Source organism: Mustelus asterias, unplaced genomic scaffold, assembly GCF_964213995.1.
Source record: "Mustelus asterias unplaced genomic scaffold, sMusAst1.hap1.1 HAP1_SCAFFOLD_1874, whole genome shotgun sequence".
Classification (NCBI taxonomy): Eukaryota; Metazoa; Chordata; class Chondrichthyes; order Carcharhiniformes; family Triakidae; genus Mustelus; species Mustelus asterias.
This window is the reverse complement of record NW_027591819.1, coordinates 50,576-65,111: the sequence shown is the minus strand read 5'-3', so window position 1 is coordinate 65,111 and position 14,536 is coordinate 50,576. Positions and strand designations below refer to the sequence as shown.

Sequence of the window (14,536 nt, the reverse complement as noted above, 5' to 3'; positions counted from 1 at the left end):
GATCCCTGGGTTAGAGAGAGAGAGAGAGAGGGGAAATCAGCCAGGGTTCCTGCTCCTGATCACTGTCCAGTGATCCCTGGGTTAGAGAGAGAGAGGGGAAATCAGGCAGGATTCCTGCTCCTGATCACTGTCCAGTGATCCCTGGGTTAGAGAGAGAGGGGAAATCAGCCAGGGTTCCTGCTCCCGATCACTGTCCAGTGATCCCTGGGTTAGAGAGAGAGAGAGAGAGAGGGGAAATCAGCCAGGGTTCCTGCTCCTGATCACTGTCCAGTGATCCCTGGGTTAGTGAGAAAGAGAGAGAGAGGGGAAATCAGCCAGGGTTCCTGCTCCTGATCCCTGTCCAGTGATCCCTGGGTTAGAGAGAGAGGGGAAATCAGCCAGGGTTCCTGCTCCTGATCACTGTCCAGTGATCCCTGGGTTAGAGAGAGAGAGGGGAAATCAGCCAGGGTTCCTGCTCCTGATCACTGTCCAGTGATCCCTGGGTTAGAGAGAGAGGGGAAATCAGCCAGGGTTCCTGCTCCCGATCACTGTCCAGTGATCCCTGGGTTAGAGAGAGAGGGGAAATCAGCCAGGGTTCCTGCTCCTGATCACTGTCCAGTGATCCCTGGGTTAGAGAGAGAGAGGGGAAATCAGCCAGGGTTCCTGCTCCTGATCACTGTCCAGTGATCCCTGGGTTAGAGAGAGAGGGGAAATCAGCCAGGGTTCCTGCTCCCGATCACTGTCCAGTGATCCCTGGGTTAGAGAGAGAGAGAGAGAGAGAGGGGAAATCAGCCAGGGTTCCTGCTCCTGATCACTGTCAAGTGATCCCTGGGTTAGAGAGAGAGAGAGGGGAAATCAGCCAGGGTTCCTGCTCCTGATCACTGTCCAGTGATCCCTGGGTTAGAGAGAGAGGGGAAATCAGCCAGGGTTCCTGCTCCCGATCACTGTCCAGTGATCCCTGGGTTAGAGAGAGAGAGAGAGAGAGAGAGGGGAAATCAGCCAGGGTTCCTGCTCCTGATCACTGTCAAGTGATCCCTGGGTTAGAGAGAGAGAGAGGGGAAATCAGCCAGGGTTCCTGATCCTGATCCCTGTCCAGTGAGCCCAGGGTTAGAGAGAGAGGGGAAATCAGCCAGGGTTCCTGCTCCTGATCACTGTCCAGTGATCCCTGGGTTAGAGAGAGAGGGGAAATCAGCCAGGAGTTCCTGCTTCTGATCCCTGTCCAGTGATCCCTGGGTTAGAGAGAGGGGGGGAAATCAGCCAGGGTTCCTGATCACTGTCCAGTGATCCCTGGGTTAGAGAGAGAGGGGAATTCAGCCAGGGTTCCTGCTCCTGATCACTGCCCAAATAGCCCTGAAATGTATGAACATGTAGTGCCAGCGTGACTCTGTGATGCACATGCAGCAGAATATCCCGTTGTCCAAGTTTCCATCTGGAAATTGGCCCATTAGGCTGAGTGGGGGTGGGAAGCGTGTGGCAGTTTTGGAACTGTGGGTAATTAACCTTCAGGTGTACGATGAACAATCTCGGCTTACTCACATCGCCGTGGAGGGGGGCACAAAACAGAAATCATATCAAAAGCAGAGTGTTGTTTCTGTTCACTGTGTGACGGGACTCTGCACTGACTGATGCAGTGTGTGTCCAATGAAATGATAGCACCAATCACAGAGTGATGAGTGTTGGGGGGCTTTGCCTCTGCTGACGTGACTGCTGCCTCACCCGAGGGGGGTATATAAACCAGCTAAAACGCGGGGCTGGAGTCGGTCGGAGAAGCCCGTCTCCCGCTCACAGGACCTGACCAGAGTTTTCACCATCTCCGACTGCTCCAGAAGAAAATTTCAGGCCGAGATGTCCAGATCGCAGGCTCAAGTTCTCCTCACTCTGGTCTCTGTCGCGCTGCTGTTGCTGAGGGGAACGGCCAGAGGGGAGGGTCTGTCCGATATCCTACAGGAGAGGAAGCAGGAGGGCAAAGAGGTAAGGGAACTCCGCGATCAAATCTCCATCCTGCTACGGACGGCACAGATTAACCCCAGACTCTCCATTCTGCGCTCCCATTTAACCCTGTTAAGATCCAGCACTTTGCATAACTTAATAAGGCTGAATTATTAATTACTCTGAATTACACATGTATTTATTTTTAAAGTATTAGATGAAATATGGGAGGCAGCTGGATTAACATCTGTCGAGATACTGTCAGGAAGTAACACGGTGCTGGGGGGAGAGGGGTTACTGAGTGACAATGTGAGGCAGGTGGATTAATATCAGTCGAGATCCAGTCAGTAACACAGGGCGCTGGGGGGAGAGCAGTTACTGAGTGACAGTGTGAGGCAGGTGGATTAGCATCAGTGGAGATACAGTCAGTAACACAGGGTGCTGGGGAAGAGGGGTTACTGAGTGAAAGTGTGAGGGCGCTGGATTAACACCACACTGTCAGAGGGTCAGGACTGAGGGAGTGCCGCACTGTCAGAGGGACAGTGCTGAGGGAGTGCCACACTGTCAGAGGGTCAGTGCTGAGGGAGTGCCGCACTGTCAGAGGGTCCGTGCTGAGGGAGTGCTGCACTGTCAGAGGGTCCGTGCTGAGGGAGTGCCGCACTGTCAGAGGGTCAGTGCTGAGGGAGTGCTGCACTGTCAGAGGGTCAGTGCTGAGTGAGCGCCGCACTGTCAGTGGGTCAGTGCTGAGGGAGTGCCGCACTGTCAGAGGGTCAGTGCTGAGGGAGTGCCGCACTGTCAGAGGGTCAGGGCTGAGTGAGCGCCGCACTGTCAGAGGGTCAGTGTTGAGGGAGTGCCGCACTGTCAGAGGGTCAGTGTTGAGGGAGTGCCGCACTGTCAGAGGGTCAGTGCTGAGGGAGTGCCGCACTGTCAGAGGGTCAGGGCTGAGTGAGCGCTGCACTGTCAGAGGGTCAGTGTTGAGGGAGTGCCGCACTGTCAGAGGGTCAGTGTTGAGGGAGTGCCGCACTGTCAGAGGGTCAGTACTGAGGGAGTGCCGCACTGTCAGAGGGTCAGTGCTGAGGGAGTGCCGCATTGTCAGAGAGTCAGTGCTGAGGGAGTGCCACACTGTCAGAGAGTCATTACTGAGGGAGCGTCGCACTGTCAGAGGGTCAGTGCTGAGGGAGCGCCGCACTGTCAGAGGGTCAGTGCTGAGGGAGTGCCGCACTGTCAGAGGGTCAGTGCTGAGGGAGTGCCGCATTGTCAGAGAATCAGTGCTGAGGGAGTGCCACACTGTCAGAGAGTCAGTACTGAGGGAGCGCCGCACTGTCAGAGGGTCAGTGCTGAGGGAGCGCCGCACTGTCAGAGGGTCAGTGCTGAGGGAGCGCCGCACTGTCAGAGGGTCAGTGCTGAGGGAGCGCCGCACTGTCAGAGGGTCAGTGCTGAGGGAGCGCCGCACTGTCAGAGGGTCAGTGCTGAGGGAGCGCCGCACTGTCAGAGGGTCAGTGCTGAGGGAGCGCCGCACTGTCAGAGGGTCAGTGCTGAGGGAGCGCCGCACTGTTAGAGGGTCAGTGCTGAGGGAGCGCCGCACTGTCAGAGGGTCAGTGCTGAGGGGGAGCGTCGGGAATGAGTTGCAAAATCAATTCCCCATCTTGTCCCTCGAGTCGATCCCACAGCCAACTTTTGAAAAGTTGGGGGACTGACAAAGGATTGGGGGGGGGCAATATTCTCCCCAGGGTCCGGGGGGGGGAGGGGGGGCGAGGGGCAATATTCATCCCTCATCCAATATCACTGAAAGGAAATACACATCTGTGTAGGGGCTACATTTGTGGGATCTTTCTGTGCACGGGAGTGGGGGGACGTGGGCTGGAGTTTGTGTCCTGTTTCCTACATTGAGACAGTGGCTGTCAGGTGAAGGGTGTTTGCCGGGGGGGTCCTGGAGGAGAGGGGAACATGCTGAGGTTGCTGAATGTCCTTCTTGTTGCCTTGACAGGAGCTCTCCAGGGAGATGGTGCTGAAACTGCTTTCTGAGCTGCTGCGCCCCGGCGACAGGGAGCTGCCCAACCCCGAGAGACGGGAGCTGCCTCAGGATGAACTCTTCCGCCGCTGGAACTCCCCGCGGGACCGGAAAGCCGGCTGCAAGAACTTCTTCTGGAAAACCTTCACCTCTTGTTAACTGGGCAGAGGGGCAGAGGGAGAGAGAGAGAGAAAGAGGGGAGGGAGAAGTTCCAAAAATTCCTCCCTCTTCCTGACTCCCCTTAGAAGAGTGAAAATCATCTCCAAGTCAACCAGTGCAAAACAGAGTCCTCATGAAGATCTTTCTCCCCCTCCCTCTCATCTCTCTCAAGATTGTTTGTACAATTGTCTCTGCTGCAGATCTTTCTGTGTTTTTACCTAGGGTGTTTGTAAATGATTGGCTTGTTTGCATCGGACTGTTCCTCGAACAATAAAATATCTTTTTTTTCCTGGCAAATTTCAAGGCTGGTGTTCATTTTTTCTCTGCCCGGAATCCATCCGCACAACAAAAATCCTCCACAAATACACTCCCCACCAGACCGGGAGGGAAGTGGTTAATAATAAGTTGGTAACACTGTTTATTTATTGATTGACTGATTAGTGTCACAAGTAGGCTGACATTAACCCTGCAATGAAGTTACTGTGAAAATCCCCTAGTCGCCGCACTCCGGTACCTGTTCGGGTAACACTGAGGGAGAATTTAGCACGGCCAATCCACCTAACCTGCACATCTCTGGACACTAAGGGGCAATTTAGCATGGCCAATCCCCCTAACCTGCACATCTTTGGACACTAAGGGGCAATTTAGCATAGCCAATCCACCTAACCTGGACATCTTTGGACACTAAGGGGCAATTTAGCATGGCCAATCCACCTAACCTGCACATCTTTGGACACTAAGGGACAATTTAGCATGGCCAATCCCCCTAACCTGCACAGCTTTGGACACTAAGGGGCAATTTAGCATAGCCAATCCACCTAACCTGCACATCTTTGGACACTAAGGGACAATTTAGCATAGCCAGTCCCCCGAACCTGCACGGTAGCACAGTGGTTAGCACTGCTGCTTCACAGCTCCAGGGTCCCGGGTTCGATTCCCAGCTCGGGTCACTGTCTGTGTGGAGTTTGCACATTCTCCTCGTGTCTGTGTGGGTTTCCTCCGGGTGCTCCGGTTTCCTCCCACAGTCCAAAGATGTGCGGGTTAGGTTGATTGGCCAGGTTAAAAATTGCCCCTTAGAGTTCTGTAGATGCGTAGGTTAGCGGGATTAGCGGGTAAATATGCGGGGGTAGGGCCTGGGTGGGATTGTGGTCGGTGCAGACTCGATCGGCCGAATGGCCTCCTTCTGCACTGTAGGGTTTCTATGATTCTATGATCTGCACAAACACAGGGAGAATGTGCAAATGTGATTCTATGATATTAAGGGGAACAGAGAGAGAGAGTGAGAAACCCTCCCCACTGGTTGGTGATGAGACCTCTTATGGTGATGAGGAAACAGAGTCCAACCATTAACAGCAGAGCAAAATGGGGAATCATTTCTACCAAGAGAGAGTGGTAGGAATTTGGAATTCTCTTCCATAAGTGGTAATTGGTGCCAGATAAAGTTTAAATCTGAGGTTGGTAGATTTTTATTAACCAAAGATTATGCAGGGAAAGGTGGCTCGGTGGAGTTAGGTCACAGTTCAGACATGATCTTATTGAATGGGGGGATAGGTTCGAGGGGATGAATGGTCTTTCTGTTCTCCCAATATCCCCAAGTCTGCCCCCCACCTGATTCTGTTTTCAATTCCTATCTCTCCCACGCCTGTACTTCAGAAGGTTCATATAGCTGGTTAGCTTTACCAACTTATTATTCCCCACTTCCCTCCCTGTCTGGTGGGACTTGGGCAGCACAGCGGCACAATGGTTAGCACTGCTACCTCACACTCCAGGGACCCGGGTTCAATTCCCGGCTTGGGTCACTGTCTGTGTGGAGTCTGCACGTTCTCCCCGTGTCTGCGTGGGTTTCCTCCGGGTGCTCCGGTTTCATCCCACACTCCAAAGATGTGCAGGTTAGGTGGATTGGCCATGCTGAATTGCCCTTTAGGATCCAAAGTTGTGCAGGTTAGGTGGATTGGCCATGCTGAATTGCCCCTTAGTGTCCAACGGTGTGCAGGTTAGGTGGATTGGCAATGCTAAATTGCCCCTTAGTGTCCAAAGATATGTAGGGTAGGTGGATTTGCCATGTAAATAGCTCCTGCCTCTCCAATCTATCCTCATAACAGGAACCATTCTTGTAAACATCTTCTGCTCCAATGTGTCCACATCATGGGTAGCACAGTGGTTAGCACTCACAGCACCAGGGACCCGGGTTCGATTCCCAGCTTGGGTCACTGTCTGTGCGGAGTCTGCACGCTCTCCCCGTGTCTGTGTGGGTTTCCTCTGGGTGCTCCGGTTTCCTCCCACAGTCTGAAAGACGTGCTGGTTAGGTGCATTGACCCGAACAGGCGCCGGAGTGTGGCGACTCGGGGAGTTTCACAGTAGCTTCATTGCGGTGTTAATGTAAGCCTGCTTGTGACACTAATAAATAAACTTTTTTAAAAAACTTATCCTTCCTACAGTGTGGCATCCAGAACTGTACACAATATTCCAGCTGAGGTGGAACTAAGTTCGGCATAACTTCTTTGCTCTTGCAGTAGATTTCAAAATGACTTAGATTGAGGGACAGAGAACTCCGAGGTTGCTGACGACACAAAGCTTGGTGGCATTGTAAATGGTGCCGTAAGTTGCAAAGAGACGTAACGGACCACTGAAAAAGCTAGTGAAAGGTTGGCCTTTATGTCAGAGGGACTGGGATACAAAGAAGAGGGAAAGAATGTTTCCGAGGTACTGACCCCATCGGGAGAAACTGGATTCAATTCTGGACACCCCAACCTCAGGAAATACCTCACAGTTCAGATTCAGCAAGTTGATCCTGAAGTTAAAAGGGTGAAGTTACAAGTACAGGCAGCACACATAAATTGCCCCTTAGTGTCAGGGGGGCTAGCTAGGGCAAATGCATGGGGTTATGGGGATAGGGCCTGGGTGGGATTGTGGTCGGTGCAGACTCGATGGGCCGAATGGCCTCCTCCTGCACTGTACGATTCCATGATCTATGATCAGGGTAGGAGCCACGCCAAGCTGTGGTACATCCAGAAAGGATGCTTTCTATGGTGTATCTGTAGAAATTGGTGAGCGTCGTACTGGACATACTGGATTCCCTTAGCCTCCTGAGAAAGTAGACGCCTCGGTGGATTTTCTTAACCATAGCGTCGGCGTGGAGGGACCACGACTGGTTCATAGAAACCCTACAGTACAGAAAGAGGCCATTCGGCCCATCGAGTCTGCACCGACCACAATCCCACACAGGCCCTACCCCCATATCCCAACATATTTACCCACTAATCCCTCTAACCTACACATCTCAGGACACTAAGGGGCAATTTTTAGCATGGCCAATCAACCTAACCTGCACATCTTTGGACTGTGGGAGGAAACCGGAGCACCCGGAGGAAACCCACGCAGACACGGGGAGAACGTGCAGACTCCACACAGACAGTGACCCAAGCCGGGAATCGAACCCGGGCCACTGGCGCTGTGAAGCAGCAGTGCTAACCACTGTGCTACTGTGCCACCCGTTGTTGGTGAGTGTCGAAGACTAAAGGATATTCTAATCGAAGGTGCTTAAGATGATTGAGGGATTCGATAGCGTGGTGCAAGTGATGTAGTCTATCTGGGTTTCAGTGAAGCCTTTGACAAGGTCCCACATGGGAGACTGATAAAGAAGATAAAAGCACATGGGATCCAGGCTAACTTGGCAAGTTGGATCCAAAACTGGCTGAGTGGTAGGAGACAGAGGGTGTTGGTAGAAGACTGTTGCGTGAGTGCATGCCAGTGTCCAATGGCGTACCACAGGCACCTGTGCTGGGTCCCTTATTGTTTGTGGTGTATATAAATGATATAGATGAGAATATCGGGGGGGCGGGGTGGGGGCGGGGATGATAAATAAGTTTGCGGATGACATGGAGATTGGCTGAATGGTTAATAGTGAGGAAGTTTGTAGGTTACAGAAAGATATTGATAGGTTGGTCAGATCGGTGGCAAGTGGAATTTAACCCTGAGAAGTGCGAGCGAGGCACTTTGGAACAAGACAAGGGGAGTATTTAATGAATGGTAAGACACTGTGAAGCTCAGAGGAACAGAATAATGTTGGGGTGCTTGTCCACAGATCCCTGAAGGCTGCACGGTGGCACGGTGGTTAGCGCTGCTGCCTCACAGCGCCAGGGATCCGGGTTCAATTCCCGGCTTGGGTCACTGTCTGTGCGGAGTCTGCACATTCTCCCCCGTGTCTGCGTGGGTTTCCTCCGGGTGCTCCGGTTTCCTCCCACAGTCTGAAAGACGTGCTGGTTTAGGATGCATTGACCTGAACAGGCGCTGGAGTGAGGCGACTTGGGGAATTTCACAGTAACTTCATTGCAGTGTTAATGTAAGCCTTACTTGTGAGGAATAAATATACTTTACTTTTAAGGTGGGAGGACGGGTGAATAGGGTAGTTAAGAAGGCATACGGGACACTTGCCTTTATCTGTCATGGCATAGATTCTAAGAACAGGGAGGTTATATAAAACCATAACTTTGGTGAGGCCACAGCTGGAGTACTGTGCGCAGTTCTGGTCGCCACACTATCGGAAGGATGTGATTGTACTGGAGAGGGTGCGGAGGAGATTCACCAGGATGCTGCCTGGGCTGGAGTGTTTCAGCTAGGAAGAGAGGCTGGTTAGACTGGGGTTGTTTTCCTTGGAGCAGAGAAGGCTGAGGGGGGACCTGAGGGGTGTACAAAATTATGAGGGGTGTGGATAGGGTGAGTAGGAGCTGTTCCTTTTTATTCATTTGTGAGACACGGGCATTCATTAGAGGGCAGTTGAGAGTCAACCACTTTGGCTGTGGCTTTGGAGTCACATAGAGACCAGACCGGGTAAGGACGGCAGATTTCCATCCCTAAAGGACATGTTCCCCTTAGTTGAAGGGTCAATAACAAGGTGGGAGGGGTGGGGGCATAATGTGAAACATAGAAGATAGGAGCAGGAGGAGGCCATTCGGCCCTTCGAGCCTGCTTCGCCATTCATCACCATCATGGCTGATCATCCAACTCAATAGCCTAATCCTGCTTTCTCCCCATAACCTTTGATCCCATTCGCCCCAAGTGCTATATCCAGCCGCCTCTTGAATACACTCAATGTTTTGGCATCAACTACTTCCTGTGGTGATGAATACTGGGGCGGCACGGTAGCACAGTGGGTAACACTGCTGCTTCACAGCTCCAGGGACCTGGGTTCGATTCCCGGCTTGGGTCACTGTCTGTGTGGAGTTTGCACATTCTCCCCGTGTCTGCGTGGGTTTCCTCCGGGTGCTCTGGTTTCCTCCCACAGTCCAAAGATGTGCGGGTTAGGTTGATTGGCCATGTTCAAATTGCCCCTTAGTGTCCTGGGATGCGTGGATTAGCGGGTAAAATATGTAGGGGTATGGCGGTAGGGCCTGGGTGGGATTGTGGTCGGTGCAGACTCGATGGGCCGAATGGCCTCTTTCTGTACTGTAGGGTTTCTATGTATGTTCTATGAATTCCACAGGCTCACCACTCTCTGGGTGAAGAAATGTCTCCTCATCTCCGTCCTAAATGGTCTACCCTGAATCCTCAGACTGTGACCCCTGGTTCTGGACTCCCCCCACCATCGGGAACATCCTCCCTGCATCTACCCTGTCTAGTCCTGTTAGAATTTTATAAGTCTCTATGAGATCCCCCCTCATTCTTCTGAACTCCAGGGAAAAAATCCTAACCAAATCAATCTCTCCTCATACACCAATCCCGCCATCCCCGGAATCAGCCTGGTAAACCTTCGCTTCACTCCCTCCAGAGCAAGAACATCCTTCCACAGAAAAGGAGACCAAATCTGCACACAATACTCTCGGTGTGGCCTCACCAAGGCCCTGTATAATTGCAACAACACATCCCTGCTCCTGCACTCAAAATCTCTCGCAATGAAGGCCAATGAAGGGGAGGGGCAGGAAATTTAGAAGGTATCGGAGGATACGTCTTTTTCCCCAGAGGATGGTGGGAATCTGGAATGCGCTGCCTGGAAGTGTAGCAGGAGATGGAAGACCTCACAACCTTCAAAAAGGTACATGGGTGAACACTCGAAATGTCAGAACATTCATGGCTACGGGGTAAGTGCTGGGAAGTATGATTAGTGCTGATTTCGTATTTGGTGTGGTTTGGCCAGTGTAGACTCGATGGGCCGAATGGCCTCTTCTGCACGGTACGCACTCTGCTGCCCAGTCTAACAACCTCAGAGGAGATTGATTCCAGAGATGAGGGGTTTGTCGTACGAAGAGAGATTGAACAGTTTAGGCCGATACTCTCTGGAATTGAGAACATAGAACATAGAACAGTACAGCACAGAACAGGCCCTTTGGCCCACGATGTTGTGCCGAGTTTTATCTGAAACCAAGATCAAGCTATCCCACTTCCTATCATCCTGGTGTGCTCCATGTGCCTATCCAATAACCGCTTAAATGTTCCTAAAGTGTCTGACTCCACTATCACTGCAGGCAGTCCATTCCACACCCCAACCACTCTCTGCGTAAAGAACCTACCTCTGATATCCTTCCTGTATCTCCCACCATGAACCCTATAGTTATGCCCCCTTGTAATAGCTCCATCCACCCGAGGAAATAGTCTTTGAACGTTCACTCTATCTATCCCCTTCATCATTTTATAAACCTCTATTAAGTCTCCCCTCAGCCTCCTCCGCTCCAGAGAGAACAGCCCTAGCTCCCTCAACCTTTCCTCAGAAGACCTACCCTCCAAACCAGGCAGCATCCTGGTAAATCTCCTCTGCACTCTTTCCAGCGCTTCCACATCCTTCTTATAGTGAGGCGACCAGAACTGCACACAATATTCCAAATGTGGTCTCACCAAGGTCCTGTACAGTTGCAGCATAACCCCACGGCTCTTAAACTCCAACCCCTTGTTAATAAAAGCTAACACACTATAGGCCTTCGTCACAGCTCTATCCACTTGAGTGGCAACCTTTAGAGATCTGTGGATAGGGACCCCAAGATCTCTCTGTTCCTCCACAGTCTTCAGAACCCTACCTTTGACCCTGTAATCCACATTTAAATTAGTTCTACCAAAATGAATCACCTCACATTTATCAGGGTTAAACTCCATTTGCCATTTTTCAGACCAGCTTTGCATCCTATCTATGTCTCTTTGCAGTCTACAACAGCCCTCCACCTCATCCACTACTCCACCAATCTTGGTGTCATCAGCAAATTTACTGATCCACCCTTCAGCCCCCTCCTCTAAGTCATTAATAAAAATCACAAAGAGCAGAGGACCAAGCACTGATTCCTGTGGCACTCCGCTAGCAACCTGCCTCCAGTCCGAAAATTTTCCATCCACCACCACCCTCTGTCTTCGATCAGATATGATGTGGAGATGCCGGCGTTGGACTGGGGTAAACACAGTAAGAAGTTTAACAACACCAGGTTAAAGTCCAACTATGTTGGATTATAGTTGGACTTTATAACATAACTATGTTGGACTTTAACCTGGTGTTGTTAAACTTCTTACTTTGATCAGATAGCCAGTTACCTATCCAATCGACCAACTTTCCCTCTATCCCACACCTCCTTACTTTTATCATAAGCCGACCATGGGGGACCTCATCAAACGCCTTACTAAAATCCATGTATATAAGACCATAAGACCATAAGACATAGGAGCGGAAGTAAGGCCATTCGGCCCATCGAGTCCACTCCACCATTCAATCATGGTTGATTTCAACTCCATTTACCCGCTCTCTCCCCATAGCCCTTAATTCCTCGAGAAATCAAGAATTTATCAATTTCTGTCTTGAAGACGCTCAACGTCTCGGCCTCCACAGCCCTCTGTGGCAATGAATTCCACAGACCCACCACTCTCTGGCTGAAGAAATTTCTCCTCATCTCTGTTCTAAAGTGACTCCCTTTTATTCTAAGGCTGTGCCCCCGCGTCCTAGTCTCCCCTGTTAATGGAAACAACTTCCCTACGTCCATCCTATCTAAGCCGTTCATTATCTTGTAAGTTTCTATCAGATCTCCCCTCAACCTCCTAAACTCCAATGAATATAATCCCACGATCCTCAGACGTTCATCGTATGTCAGGCCTACCATTCCTGGGATCATCCGTGTGAATCTCCGCTGGACCCGCTCCAGTGCCAGTATGTCCTTCCTGAGGTGTGGGGCCCAAAATTGCTCACAGTACTCCAAATGGGGCCTAACCAGTGCTTTATAAAGCCTCAGAAGTACATCCCTGCTTTTGTATTCCAAGCCTCTTGAGATAAATGACAACATTACATTTGCTTTCTTAATTACGGACTCAACCTGCAAGTTTACCTTTAGAGAATCCTGGACTAGGACTCCCAAGTCCCTTTGCACTTTAGCATTATGAATTTTGTCACCGTTTAGAAAATAGTCCATGCCTCTATTCTTTTTTCCAAAGTGTACGACCTCGCACTTGCCCACGTTGAATTTCATCAGCCACTTCTTGGACCACTCTCCTAAACTGTCTAAATCTTTCTGCAGCCTCCCCACCTCCTCAATACTACCTGCCCCTCCACCTATCTTTGTATCATCGGCAAACTTGGCCAGAATGCTCCCAGTCCCGTCATCTAGATCGTTAATATATAAAGAGAACAGCTGTGGCCCCAACACTGAACCCTGCGGGACACCACTTGTCACCGGTTGCCATTCTGAGAAAGAACCTTTTATCCCAACTCTCTGCCTTCTGTCTGACAGCCAATCGTCAATCCATGTTAGTACCTTGCCTCGAATACCATGGGCCCTTATTTTACTCAGCAGTCTCCCGTGAGGCACCTTGTCAAAGGCCTTTTGGAAGTCAAGATAGATAACATCCATTGGCTCTCCTTGGTCTAACCTATTTGTTATCTCTTCAAAGAACTCTAACAGGTTTGTCAGGCACGACCTCCCCTTACTAAATCCATGCTGACTTGTCTTAATCCGACCCTGCACTTCCAAGAATTTAGAAATCTCATCCTTAACGATGGATTCTAGAATTTTGCCAACAACTGAGGTTAGGCTAATTGGCCTATAATTTTCCATCTTTTTTCTTGTTCCCTTCTTGAACAGTGGGGTTACAACAGCGATTTTCCAATCCTCTGGGACTTTCCCTGACTCCAGTGACTTTTGAAAGATCATAACTAACGCCTCCACTATTTCTTCAGCTATCTCCTTTAGAACTCTAGGATGTAGCCCATCTGGGCCCGGAGATCTATCAATTTTCAGACCTTTTAGTTTCTCTAGCACTTTCTCCTTTGTGATGGCAACCATATTCAACTCTGCCCCCTGACTTTCCTGAATTGTTGGGATATTACTCATGTCTTATGACACCAACTGCCCTACCTTCATCAACACACTTAGTTACCTCCTCAAAAAATTCAATCAAATTTGTGAGGCACGACTTGCCCTTCACGAATCCGTGCTGACTATCCCAGATTAATCCGCATCTTTCTAAATGGTCGTAAATCCCATCTCTAAGGACCTTTTCCATCAATTTACCAACCACCGAAGTAAGACTAACCGGTCTATAATTACCAGGGTCATTTCTATTCCCTTTCTTAAACAGAGGAACAACATTCGCCACTCTCCAGTCCTCTGGCACCATCCCCGTGGACAGTGAGGACCCAAAGATCAAAGCCAAAGGCTCTGCAATCTCATCCCTTGCCTCCCAAAGAATCCTAGGATATATTTCATCAGGCCCAGGGGACTTATCGACCTTCAGTTTATTCAAAACTGCCAGGACATCCTCCCTCCGAACATCTATTTCCTCCAGCCTATTAGCCTGTAACACCTTCTCTTCCTCAAAAACATGGTCCCTCTCCTTGGTGAACACTGAAGAAAAGTATTCATTCATCACCTCGCCTATCTCTACTGACTCCATACACAAGTTCCCACTACTGTCCTTGACCGGCCCTAACCTCACCCTGGTCATTCTTTTATTCCTCACATAAGAGTAAAAAGCCTTGGGGTTTTCCTTGATCCGACCCGCCAAGGATTTCTCATGTCCCCTCCTAGCTCTCCTAAGCCCCTTTTTCAGCTCATTCCTTGCTAACTTGTATCCCTCAATCGAATGAGGGGAGGTCAAATTGAGGTATACAAGATGATGAAAGGTGTGGATAAAGTAGACGTGGAGCGGATGCTTCCTCTTGTGGGACATTCTCGGACGAGGGGTCATAGTCAGAGAACAAAGAACAGTACAGCACAGGAACAGGCCCTTCGGCCCTCCAAGCCTGCGCCGATCATGATGCCTGCCTAAACTAAAACCGTATGCACTTACGGAGTCCGTATCTTTCCATTCCCATCCTATTCATGTATTTGTCTCGTTACCCCTTAAATGCCGCTTTCGTACCTGCTCCCAACACCTCCCCGGGCAGCGCATTCCAGACATTCACCACCCACTGTGTAAAAAACTTACCTCGCACATCTCCTCTAAACTATTCCCCACGCACCTTAAACCTATTCCCCGAGTAGAACATAGAAAAAC

At 50.4% G+C, this 14,536-nt stretch overlaps 1 protein-coding gene across 1 annotated transcript; it reads left to right on the top strand.

The window, feature by feature from the left end:
- The first annotated feature begins 1,476 nt into the window (after nucleotides 1–1,476).
- On the top strand, nucleotides 1,477–4,372 carry LOC144488806 (somatostatin-1-like). The gene is made up of 2 exons (XM_078206907.1): nucleotides 1,477–1,950; nucleotides 3,896–4,372. Exons 1-2 carry the CDS (start codon nucleotides 1,825–1,827, stop codon nucleotides 4,076–4,078), a joined length of 309 nt encoding a protein of 102 aa, XP_078063033.1. The 5' UTR covers nucleotides 1,477–1,824; the 3' UTR covers nucleotides 4,079–4,372.
- Nucleotides 4,373–14,536: the final 10,164 nt, after the last annotated feature.

Bases quoted from the DNA above. Each gene is read 5' to 3' on its own strand.
- LOC144488806 (XM_078206907.1), top strand. From the start codon at position 1,825: ATGTCCAGATCGCAGGCTCAAGTTCTCCTCACTCTGGTCTCTGTCGCG. The intron at 1,951-3,895 runs GTAAGGGAACTC...TTGCCTTGACAG, and splicing joins GGAAGCAGGAGGGCAAAGAG to GAGCTCTCCAGGGAGATGGT.